The 12,505-nt window shown below is 38.9% G+C and overlaps 1 protein-coding gene across 1 annotated transcript in view; it reads left to right on the top strand.

Annotated features, from left to right (window-relative positions):
- Positions 1-3,680: 3,680 nt before the first annotated feature.
- Mep1b (meprin A, beta) overlaps positions 3,681-12,505 on the top strand; it is a 29,191-nt gene continuing 20,366 nt past the window's right edge. Inside the window, exons 1-6 of the mRNA XM_013014803.1 lie at positions 3,681-3,752; positions 6,551-6,736; positions 9,240-9,258; positions 10,065-10,115; positions 10,199-10,246; positions 11,238-11,309. Of these exons, the coding sequence (XP_012870257.1) occupies positions 3,681-3,752; positions 6,551-6,736; positions 9,240-9,258; positions 10,065-10,115; positions 10,199-10,246; positions 11,238-11,309 (448 nt within the window). The remainder of the gene's footprint in view (positions 3,753-6,550; positions 6,737-9,239; positions 9,259-10,064; positions 10,116-10,198; positions 10,247-11,237; positions 11,310-12,505) is intronic.

Raw genomic sequence — 12,505 nt, 5'->3', positions numbered from 1 at the left:
GCTCTTCAGTAAAGCACCTGTCTAGTAAGTGTAAGGCCCTGCATTCATACCTACTACTGCAAAGGAAAAAAACAACAACCCAACAACCAAGCAAAAAACCACCACCACAACAAAAACAAAAAAACAACAAAAGTCCTTACTGAATTGTTATTTAAAATGTCTCACGTGATAACTCAATATCCCTGTGATATCTGAGTCTAGTTCTAATGTTCGCGCTTCCTTTGCAAACTGTTCTTTGCATTGTTGCATATTTTGCAAATTTTTTCTTGCTAGATGAGCATAGGGTAGTGATGGTGGTGACATGCTCGGGGGAAATGTGCTCCAGTCCCATGATTAGGTCTCAGTGTTTTGGTGAGCTTGTTTCTCTGCACCATCAAGTTTATACTGTGTTTCTTAGGTCCCTTGGCTCCATTCCTTAGCTCGGGCAAGATGGCTGGAGGGGACTAGAGTTGGCTTTTTCCTTTCCTTTTGGTGGAAGGTGGGGCTAACTGAAATTGGGTATTTTTCCTTTGCTTTCAGGTTAGTTATGTTCTTCAGGACATTAGGATCTGGTTAAATAGGTTTTCCTGAAAGCAGACATCATTAAGAAAAACATAATTGGCAGTTTTCATACTGGCTTCTTTCCTCCTTCTCTGAAGAATCATGAGTGGATTTTTCTTTGATATCCACTATGATATAGCTCACAATGGTGTGTCTCCTTCTCTTACCCAATGGCTGGTTCCTCCAGAAGTTGTCATCAAACCGACTAGTCTACACAGACCCTCTAGTAACTCATTGACTTCATTTCTATGATTCCCAGCCCAGATGTTGACTCCTTGCTACATTTGTCTCTCTCTCTTGTGATTTTGGACATTCAACTGTGGGCTTCTAATGTGGGGAGGCATCAATTTGCTCAATAATCTTATTTCTTTTATGCATCTAAGAAAAGTTGGTGTCTTTTTTAGTTTGCTCAGCTTTTAAATCTATTGGTAGGACAGAGTATGGACATCTGACCAGCTGGGCTAGAAACAGAAAGCCCCAAGAGTGACTTTTTAAGCTGGTAGTGTTCATATACCTAAGCATACCCTTGGGAAGCTCAGCCTCCTTCCTTCCCTCCCTCCCCCCTTTCTCTCTTTGATTTTTTTTTTAATATATCTGGTTTGACCCAACAAAATGATCACAGTGTGTGTCCAGGCAGACCACACTGACACATTGCAAGAAGGCCTAATTAGATCTTTCTAGATGACAATAAGCACAGCAATATGTACTTTTTGTGGCTGTCAGACTTCTCTGTGTGACAGAGACAATGAAGACAATTTTTGGATGGATACTGAATTTCAGTAGTCCATCCTCATTTCAACAAACATTTGCCTTATACTTAACCATGTGCCAACTAACTGGAATGCCAAAACTCAACAAGATGGGTTATTAGTTACTTGGGAGGAGCTGATGTGTAAATAAATAGATATGATCCTGAGTAAGGAATATCATACATACATGTAATCACGATGCAGCAGAAGGGTGATTAATCTCTTCTTCCATGTGTTTGCAGGCATGATCTCCAGGGGCAGTGAACCTGGACTTAAGTTGGAATTAACAATTCCATGAAGTAGATATATTTATCAATCTGGGAGCAATCTCTAATGTTGCTATTTCCATTATAGAGTCAACCGGTACCCACTCTAGACCTGTTCCAACTTGGAGTAATTTCATAATAATAATAAACCAACTGAGTCAGGTTCGGCATGGCAGACTCTACACATCACCTAGAAAGCAGAAGAAAAGAAGTTCTTTAATGAGCCAAACAGTAGCATTTCCCCCATAATGCTCTTTTGTAGCCTGCCTCCTAACAGAAGAGATCTCTGTATAACACTGGCCCAGGTACCTGAAGTAAGGTTATCTTTCTTAGAGATTAAACTTTTCCTCACTGCCATAGTCAGATGAGTTCTTGAAATCTGAAGAGTTACTCCTGGTCCTTGGATATTTCCTTAGCATAGAAGCTATAGGACTATTAGCTGGAAGTATGGCAGAATGTTTGCCTGGAATGACAAAACCCCAAGTGCAAATCCTGTACCATAGGAGTTGACTATTGTCTTTCATGCTTATTATGACTATAGTGGACCTTTGCCTTCAGCCTGGGGTGTGGCAGTCCAGTCAATTGTTTCAGGATGACAATATTGACGTACCATATGACTAATAGCTACCTCAAAAACAGGCAATCACCAAGAGTTTAAAAATAAAAGAAGTAAAAATAAATTAACTGTGAGTTAATTTCACACGTCAACTTGTTTGGGCTATAGTACCTAGATATTTGGTCAAACAGCAGTCTAAATGTTATTGTGAAGGTATTTTTCTTTTTTGTTTCTAGATGAGATTAACATTTCCTTCAGTGGACTTTGAGTAAAGCAAATTATCCTCTATACTGTGGGTGGATCCCACCTGATCATTTGAAAGGCTTCAAGGCAGGTACCTAAAGGAAGTATAGTATCTGCTAGTCAACTAACTGTCTAGGTACTCTGGCTGTCACTTCAACGCCTGCTTAGGTCTCTATTTTTTTCTACTCCCTCCAGCAGATTTTGGATTTGCCCATCACTACAGTCACGTGAGCCAATTCCTTATTACCTCCCTGCTTCTGTCTTTCTCTCTCCATATCCTACTGCTTTATCTTTGGAACTCTGGCTAATATAGTAATGTATCACAATTCTGAAAGTGGTGTAAAAGATGGTAGTCTTATCTGAGGGAGGAATTTGGACAATTTGTTTGAAAAATGTGATTTAGTCAGATTAGTACCAGGTAATGCAATGTCATAGGAGCTCCCTTGGTTTTTCTTTTCTTTATTTTGTCTTTCATTTCTTTTAATTTTTATTAGATTTTATTTTATTGTGAAAATTCTGTACAGAGGGGTTATAGTTACATGAGTAAAGCAATGAGTACATTTCTTGTTGAGCATTGTTATCCCTTCCCTTGTTGTCTTAAAAAATTATTATCACTTATTATCTTTAACTAGTTGCACAAAGGGGCTTCAATACAACATGTCAATTTATGAGTGCATCCTGATCTCTCAGTCTTTAGTTAAGTGGGCATGTGTTCTCCTGGTTGCCCAAGGATTTCTGTAATCACTCCATATTCTTTACCTTTTTTTTCTAGATTTATTTCATTAACATACCTGTACCTTTGTATAAGACTTCATGAAGAGCCTGTCCTGGAAAATTCAGGCCATAACTTACACATACTTTTTTTTTTTTTGCCAATCCTGGGATGTGAACTCAGGGCCTGGTTATTGTCCCTGGGCCTCTCTGTGCTCAAGGCTAGCACTCTACCACTTGAACCACAGCACTACTTCTTGCCTTTTTCTGTTTATGTGGTACTGAGGAATCAAACGCAGGACTTCATGAATGGCAGGCAAGCACTCTACCCCTAAGCCACATTCCCAGCCCATATTTTTTTTTAAGGGAGATTCAAGTAAATGTGTCTTGTGAGAAGAACAACAGGAAGCCTTTTAAATCTCTTGTTGCAATCTCTATACTGATTTCTGCTAAAAGGCTTTTTACATTCATGGTCTGCTATCCTCAGTAATAGCATGTACTCATATTCTATGGGGACTTTTGAGAATCTTATTCCTAATGGCATCAGAGGACTTCTGAGAAACATATAAGTCCTATCATCTCAAGCACTAGGACAGAGAGACTCCAAATGCCTTAATGAAGCTTATAAAGGCTTTCCAGAATTACGATACAGAGATGGAGGATGGAGATATGCTTGACCAAACAAGAGTACCTACTGCAGTAGTCTCAATGACAGCCTAGAAAAGAATGAAATATAAAGGCGTACCTTTGTTATAGGCTAGTATATATTATAATCATATTATATATTAACTATGTATATAACTATAACTCTCTATAAATGTATATAACTATAACTATATATATATAAAGCTATATATATGGTCAGCCTCAACTTTCCATGAGATTTCTAGTCAGGTTCAGACCTTAAATAGTTTAAAATAAATTCCAATATCCTAGGAACTGTTGCTTCCTGTTCTTCCTGCTTCCAACTTCAAATAACAGCTGCCTGTCTCAACGTAGTGATGAAGTCAGGCATTTCAACTCCAAATTTCAGTTCACAAAATTAAATGGATGGGATCTGGGCTTGCTTTAGTACCACTTTATATTTTTGTAGCAGTAATTATTTAAGGTACTCATCCACATAGGAGGTAGAAAACGTAATCAGCCAATTCAGGATAAACCATTTTTCTCTTTAGGTTTGTGCTGCGCGTATGCACACTGCTCCTGAAACATGAATTCGGGGCTTCAGCATTGTCCATGAGCTTTTATGCTCAAGCCTAGCGCTCTATCACTTACACTACAGCTTCACTTCCAGCTTTTGGTGGTTAGTTGGAGATAAGAATCTCATGGACTTTCCTGCCAGGCTGGCTTCAGACTATGATCCTCAGATCTAGCCTCCTGAGTGGCTAGGATTACAGGTGTGAGCTGTTGACACCCAGCATGTGTGCCTTATTTTAATAGTCCCAAGAAACTGGGAAGAGCCCACCTTACTATATGTTTGTGTGTGTGTGTGTGTGTGTGTATACACTTATATATATATTTCTAATATATATTTCTAATTATATTGATATATAATTATCTTACGTTAGTTAAATAGAAGGAAATTTTTATTGTTATATTTCTCTATGTTTATAATATGTTCCAGTCAACCTAACCCCCTCTGCCATTCTCTTTTTCCCCCCCATCTGATCTTCATTTCATCTATCTTTGTAGGTAATGTTGGAGCAGTAGTCTCTGGTCATTTGTTGTCATCCTGGGAAATCTTCTATGGAGAGTTCTTGTTTATACTCAAGTGGCTCTTCAGCCCTGGTGACTTGCTCTGATATATCTGTGCCACTTTTGGACCCAAAGCAGATATTTTCCCCCTAAGACATGTTCTCTTCTTTGTAGTGATGATGCTTCCCTGTAGCTCTAGCCGGGAAATAGTCATTCTAAACCTTGCCTTTTAACCCTCATCCTACCCTAAGAGACTGAGAATGGACTCTATATTCAAGAAGCATCCTACCTAACCAGCAATGGTGAACTTCCAGGCTGAGGACCATATAAGGCCTACAATGCATTGATAAATGACAGGGCAAAGCCAGGTGCTGGTGGCTCACACCTGTAATCCTAGCTACTCAGGAGGCTGAGATCTGAAGATTGCAATTCAAAGCCAGCCCTGGTAGGAATGTCTGTGGAACTCTTATCTCCAATTAACCACCAGAAGCTAGAAGTGAAGCTGTGGCTCAAAGTGGTAGAGTGCTAGCCTTGAGCAAACAACAGATCAGGGACAGTGCCCAGTCCCGGAGTTTAAGCCCCATGACGGACACACACAGACATGCAGACACACACAGAGACATACACAAATACACACAAAGACAGGGCAGACACATAATGCTTCTCATTGGCTTTCTGAAGCCATCTGGTTGTAAGATAATTTTGTATGGCCTAAGAATGTTATAAAAATCCAAATGGACCTTGATCCCAAACCGATTCCTCACTCCTGATGCCATGTGTCTTTTCCTATCCTTTTGCTTAGCATAGAATTTAACATAGAGTGAGGCAAAGATCAAGCTGGAGAAAGGGGAGGAAAAAATGCAGCAAACAAATGAGCACTTCAATATTATTATTCTCTGTGTTAGATTTGTAGGGACTGAGTTAGTATGCCACAGTTAAGAGTAAGGAGAGGGGCTGGGAATGTGGCCTAGTGGTAGAGTACTTGCCTAGCATGCATGATGCCTTGGGTTCAGTTCCTCAGTACCACATAAACAAATAAGCCCAAACTGGTGCTGTGGCTCAAGTGGTAGCAGACTTCAGCAAATGAAGCTCAAAGACAGTGCCCAGGCCCTGAGTTCGAGCCCCAGGACTGGCAAAAAAAAAAGAGGGAAGAGAAATTAACAATATTTATTAGAAAATAAATGACCCTTTCTACCTTCTTCATCCTAACACTGTTAGTATTTACTTGGTGAGAGCTTTCAGGTGTGAGGTAAGTCATTATTTTGCTCTTTTACATCGGAATTTCAAATATATTGATTCCTAGGCAAACAAATGGATTTTTTTAAAAAAAAGACAAAGGTTTTACTATATGTTACTCAACTTTCCAAGTTGAGGATTATAGTCATGCACCACCATACCCAGCTACATTAACAGATTTAATCATGAAATAAAATTGTGGGCAGTCAATACATTTTATTAAATGAATAATGAATGACAAAACACAGTGGGTATAACTGGATATAGTTATAGTAACATAGGTTGTGTGAATAGAAGGAAGGGCTATATGAATATTTATTATTAAAACAAGAAGATTAAATATTAATCTGATATTTCTTTTGCTCAATGATATCCTAATAGTCTTGGGGACCAGTATGTGTACGTTAGAAAATGCATTTCAATAACAACTTTTGCCCAAGAACTTAGCTATAGAAGATTATTAGAATAGGACAGAAAGAATTATAAAAAGAGAAACTCCAGGGAGGTGTGTTAGAGATACTGGACTTTAACTCCTTGATTGAGGGTTGCTACAGCAGCAAGCTGACCTGCAAGATGGTTCATTGAGAGCAAAGGCTATACGTTATGATGTTTGCCAGTTAAAACGTCAACTCTACTCTGAATATCATAGCTTGCAACTTTCATCTGGAAGCCAGGACATGGATTGGTGGTGTCTGCCTGGGTTTCTGGTCTTTGGGACCTGTCTCCTGGTTTCTGGCCTGGTAAGGAAACAATGTACATAAAATAGTTAGAAAAGCCAGGGGAACTTCATGCCAATCATTAAAGAACAATTGTTCATTTGATCATTTTAATATATTTAAAAAACATTAATCCTAAATGAATGTCTCTGGTACTGTTCTTGCTCTTGTTTTCTTTTTTGTGTGTGTGAGTAGGGGTTGGTAAGATATAAGCTAGGAGAGCCAGTCCTCTTAGAGATGTGTAGATACTGACACAAAATCAGGTGTTTCTTTGAGAATAATTATAATGTAACAAGTTTTCTTTTTGATATTTCTTTTGAGAATGTGAATTTTGAAAATCATTGTTTTGCTGTTGAATGAAAACACAGGTTGCTGCTAGATTTCCTTGAGCTGTGAATGAAAAAGCTGATGAATGCCACAGGCACAGTCAATACTTAGAAAGTTTCATAGCATGAGATTTCCCTTGTATATATTTATCAATTTAAACAATCCTTCAACTATGATAGAAAGCTTGTTCTACAAACCAGCCCAATGTTTTATATAAGATTCCAAATAGGTAAGGGAAAAGTATTTTTTGTGATTTAAAATAAGTTATTATATTGAGCTGATAATGTGTGAATACTACTTTATCTATGTTTAAACTGTGATTAGGGACACACACTGCTAACTTAATTCTGCAGGTGCATTGGCATTCTTCTGTGGGTGCAAGCCTGTGTGTGGTTATCATGGGAGACAAGGAAGGTATTTGCTTAAGTCAGAAATGATGGTATCTAAAAAGCCCATTCCCCTAGCTTGTTAAACACTGCAAGCAACACTATATTTCAGCATGTAGGCTGTACCTGAATATAATTGTACTTTATACTTGTATGATAATATTTCATCTTACAATGTGCTTCACTTTACGTCATATAGCTGCTATAATACTCATGTAAATCATGTGTTGAGCATATTTTACAGATGGTCTAAGCACATGAATTACCATTCCTTGGTGAAGGCAGTAATAACCCCCATCTACTATTTACTAGTTCTAGCATAGCAGTTTTTTCTTTTTCTTTTTCTTTTGGTTGGTCGTGGGGCCTGAATTCTGGGCCTGGGTGCTGTCCCTCAGCTCTTTAGCTCAAGGTATTAGCCTTGAGTGCCACTTCAGGCTTTTTCTGCTTATGTGGTACTGAGGAATCAAACCCAGAGCCTCAGGCATGCAAGGCAAGTACTCTACCACTGAGCTACCTTTCTAGCCCCTCTAGCAGCTTTTAAAAAAAAAAATTAGATAATAGGAAGTGGTACTGTGGCTCAACCGGTAGAGTGCTCTCCTTGAGCTGAAGAGCGCAGGGAGAGCACCCAAGCTCAGAGTTCAAGCCCCACGACCAACCAAAAAAAAATTAGATTATACTATGAAATTTCTCAGATGAGCTCAGTTTCTACCCCCTTTGGGCTTGTAGTCTGACTTTCATTGGTCATTTGTGGAAAATCAATTTCTCTTTAGTAGCTGCGATTAAAGGAATAGCTATCAGTATTCAGCAGAAAACCTAATTTTGAAAGCCACAAAATATATCCACTGTTTATTCTTGGATATTTGATGTTGTCTTTGAAGGCGGAATCTTGGAAGAGGCATGAAAGCAAAATGTGATTGATGAGGTCTTGAATAAAATTTCCTTTACAAGAATTGTTAAATTAAATTAAAAGAATATTTCAACATTGGTACTACAGAAGTTTAGTTTAAACTAAACTTTAGTTTAGTTTAAACTAAACTTCAGAAGTTTAGTTTAAAGTGAACATTTACTTGAAGGTAAGAGTCTTGGGCTGGGAAGGTGGCTCAGTGGTAGAGTGCTTGCCTTGCATGCCCGAGGCCCCTGGGTTCAATTCTTCAGCACCACATAAGCAAAAAGAAAAAAGCCGGAAGTGGCACTGTGGCTCAAGTGGTAGAGCGCTAGCTTTGAGCTGAAGAGCTGAGGGACAGCGCCCAGGCCCAGAGTTCAGGTCCCACGACCGGACCCCCCCCCCCAAAAAAAAAAAAGAGTCTTATGCCCTGTGTTCTTGCCAAAATTTTTATTTTTTTGTGCTGGTTCTGGGGCTTGAACTCAAGCCTAGAGGCTGTCCCTGAACTTCTTTTGCTCAAGGGGGAGTGCTCTATCACTTGAGCCACAGTGCTATTTCTGGCTTTTTTGTAGTTTATTGGAAGAGTCTGACAGATTTTCCTGCCTGAGCTGCTTCAAGCTGTGATCCTCAGATCTCAGCCTCCTTACTAGCTAGGATTACTGAGCCATCAGTGCTGTGCCTGGCACTTGTCAAGTTTTTAATGTCGGTTTCTTGTTTCCTTTATCTTCAAGTTCATTTGGCAGGAAGCTTCAGTTTCTATATGAAGAAAAAGACATCATCTTAGTCTGAAACTTAACTATAGTGGATATATGTCAGAAAGCAATACATATTAATGAAAAAGCAAAAAAACCGCATAGTTATAAATTGGAACCAGGGAAACCATTTATCTGATGGGCATCATAATAATCTTCTTAATGTGTTTGTTTCCCAGCCAACTCCAGAATACTTTGGTGAGTCTATCTTGAATTCTTTTATAATTATAGAAAAAGAAGGCTATGTGGACCATCAAACAATAGGGGAGCCTAGAACATACTTAATTCCAAGCCGAGTGTACAATTTCCTATGCTGGATCGGTGTGATTGAACTGAACTTTGATCAAACATTGGCTTCTTTTGCTTCTTCAGCAGGAGAATGAATGGTGGTATGGGAAAACGCAAGTACAGGGATGAACATGTGGACACTTCAGAAAGTCTTGCTATTACTGTTTTTGCTGAGTAGTGTGAAATCAGATGGACTGGTTAATACAGTCTGCTTTTGTTTAATTGCACTCTTGGAGATTTGCTTATAGTATCTACCTCTTCATGCAACTTAAAACAAGTTTAACTTAAGAATTTTGCTTGAGAGTTCCAAGGTATGATATTAGCAAGGAATATGCATGTGTGAGTGGACTGAGGTGGTTTGACCATTTTTAGACATCTATTTTGTAGCCTAATCATTCCTCTGAGCTTCCAAATTGTGCTTAATTATACAAATAATGGCCAGTTTCTTATTTTTGAAATCATTTGACTTTCAAAGGATGTTTCTAGGACAGAGTACATATGCATAAGCCTTTCCTTTACTCTTCAGCCTGGCTCACGGGAAGTTCTCAATCAACTAATCAACTGAGGTGTGTTAAATCAGAACTGAGCAATCACTTACCTGAGGCAAAATAAACTTATTTGATTACATAATTGATAAAGATTTTCTCTTTTTCACAAACATATTACACAAAGTGTTTTTCTTCTCTCTCTCCCTCTCTATTTTTTTTTTTTTTTAGTCAAAGATGTCGATGAGGGAATCGATCGGGATATCTTTGATATCAATGAAGGTTTGTGGACATTTCTAAAATCATCTATCCTGTGGAAAGTTTGCAATTAACATATTAACATGAAATTTTACTTTTACTCTTAGATTTGGGATTGGATCTCTTTGATGGGGACATCAATCTCGCTGGGGTAAGTTGCTGTCCCTCAGCTCCTCAGCTCAAGGCGAGCATTCTACCACTTGAGTCACAGCGCCACTTCTGGTTTTCTGGTGGTTAATTGGAGATAAGTGTCTCACGGTCTTTCCTGCTCAGGCTGGCTTTGAACTGTAATCCTCAGATCTCCTGAGTAGCTAGGATTACAGGCATGAGCCACCCACCCCCAGCTTGGCACATTTTCTCAATGGATACATTATCCCTGAAAGGACTCAGATAATAGTGTCCTCATCTTTCTTATCTGGATTTCTGTGTGGTTCAGTCCATTACTGTCCACCATATATGTCTCAGTCTTATGGATCTGATTGATTTTCATTCCTGGAGCAAGGTGGGACATTCCCATTTTAAAACAGAACTTCACCAGTCTAATCAACAAATACACAAGCCATGCACCTAGCATATCTGAGCTTGGAACCACAGCAGCTACTGTTTGCTGTGTCCTAAAGGACATCCGCCATGTTGCTTTTCTCCTGGCTCTTTCTTACATTCCCTTTCTGCTGTCATGTCCTGATTACTTTGACACACACACCTCCTACTGCCTTGTCCACATCTCTCCTTTTAATTTTTCTCCACAACTTTTAAATTTAATCTGCTTCATCTTCTTTGATGTTGTTTGCTTCTCATGAGCTTTAAACTCCATGAGGACAAAGAGCCTATTATTTATTATTAAAGGGCTCCTGTTCTTGAGAATGATGCTTATTTTTAATAGTGTTATTTCTAAAAATCTACCAATATGTATAGTTTGGCTTGCAATAACCTTTTTCTTTTTTGCATATTCCTTCTTCACATTTATCAACAAACTTAATGATAGAAATCAGTTATTTCTTCCCAGATAGAAGTAAGGTGAATACACATAGTTTGGGCTAGCAGGGAGAGTTGTAAACTGCATCTATTTCTGGATGCACTATTGATTGTTTTTGCCTAATTCACTTAACTAGAGCTTTGACATTAATTTTTGTTGACAGACACAAGATAGAAATTCCATCATTGGAGAAGAATATAGATGGCCTCATACCATTCCATACGTTCTGGAAGACAGCTTGGGTTAGTATGTACCTTGGAGTATCCACACCCACTGTATGCTGGAAGCCTGTCAGCACAGTGATAGCAGAGGATGCCTATCTGATATTTAAGGTTTTGTTTCTTTGTTCCTCTGTGTAGCTATGTATATTTACTGTTAACAAAAAATGAGTAAATACGACAAGTAAATAATAAATAAGCAGGCAAATGAACAATTAAAATATCCTACATGGGTCCAATGCCTGTGGCTCATGCTTGTAATCCTAGCTACTAAGGAAGCTGAGATCTGAGGGTCTTGAAGCCAGTCTGTGTATGAAAGTCCATGAGACTCTTACCTTCAATTAACCACGTGAAAGCGGGAAGTGGCACTGTGGCTTAAAGTGGTAAGGTGCTAGCCCTGAGTGAAAATTCTCAGGGATGGAAGTGGTGCTGTGGCTCAAGTGGTAGAGCGCTTGCTTTGAGCTGAAGAGCTGAGGGACAGCGCCCAGGCCCAGAGTTCAAACCCCACAACCAACAACAACAACAAAAAAGAAAAGAAAATGCTCAGGGACAATAATCAGGCTCTGAGTTCAAGCCCCATGACTGACCAAAAAATAATCCTAGGGCTGGGAAGGTGGTTCAGTGGTAAAGTGCTTGCCTTGCATGCATGAGGCCCTGGGTTCGATTCCTCAGCACCACATAAGCAGAAAAAAAAGCTGGAAGTGGTGCTGTGGCTCAAGTGGTAGAACACTAACCTTGAGCTGAAGAGCTGAGAGACAGCGCCCAGACCCAGAGTTCAGGCCCACGACTGGACCAAAAAAAAAATCCTAAATGATTTTGCCTAAATATTCCTGGGTTTTGGACAATATATAGATCAATTAAATCAAGATTTATGAAGAGCCTGAATGCTGTGACCCTACAGACTAAGGAGCTCCTCTTTATTTTAAAGCAATATTTTCCAGTATGTTCCAATTTACAAAACATAGATCAACCAACCAGACAAAATGGTAGAATCCGGTATTTTATTACTAACATTTAATTTTATCAATTTAGGAATTTAGATCAAAGACCCACTATTTTTTATCTTTATCATTTTATAAGTGAATATTAGTTTGGTGTTGAAAAGGGAGAGGAAACATTATTGGTGAGGCATTGAAAGAGTCCTGAGTGCAAGATATAAAAGCATGTATATCAGGACCCAGCTGACTACACGCCAGGGCTGTCATGAATATTGTACAACT

The sequence above is a fragment of the Dipodomys ordii genome, unplaced genomic scaffold (assembly GCF_000151885.1).
Source record: "Dipodomys ordii isolate 6190 unplaced genomic scaffold, Dord_2.0 Scaffold25, whole genome shotgun sequence".
Classification (NCBI taxonomy): domain Eukaryota; kingdom Metazoa; phylum Chordata; class Mammalia; order Rodentia; family Heteromyidae; genus Dipodomys; species Dipodomys ordii.
The sequence above is the reverse complement of the archived record's forward strand: the minus strand, read 5'-3'. Positions and strand labels throughout refer to the sequence as shown.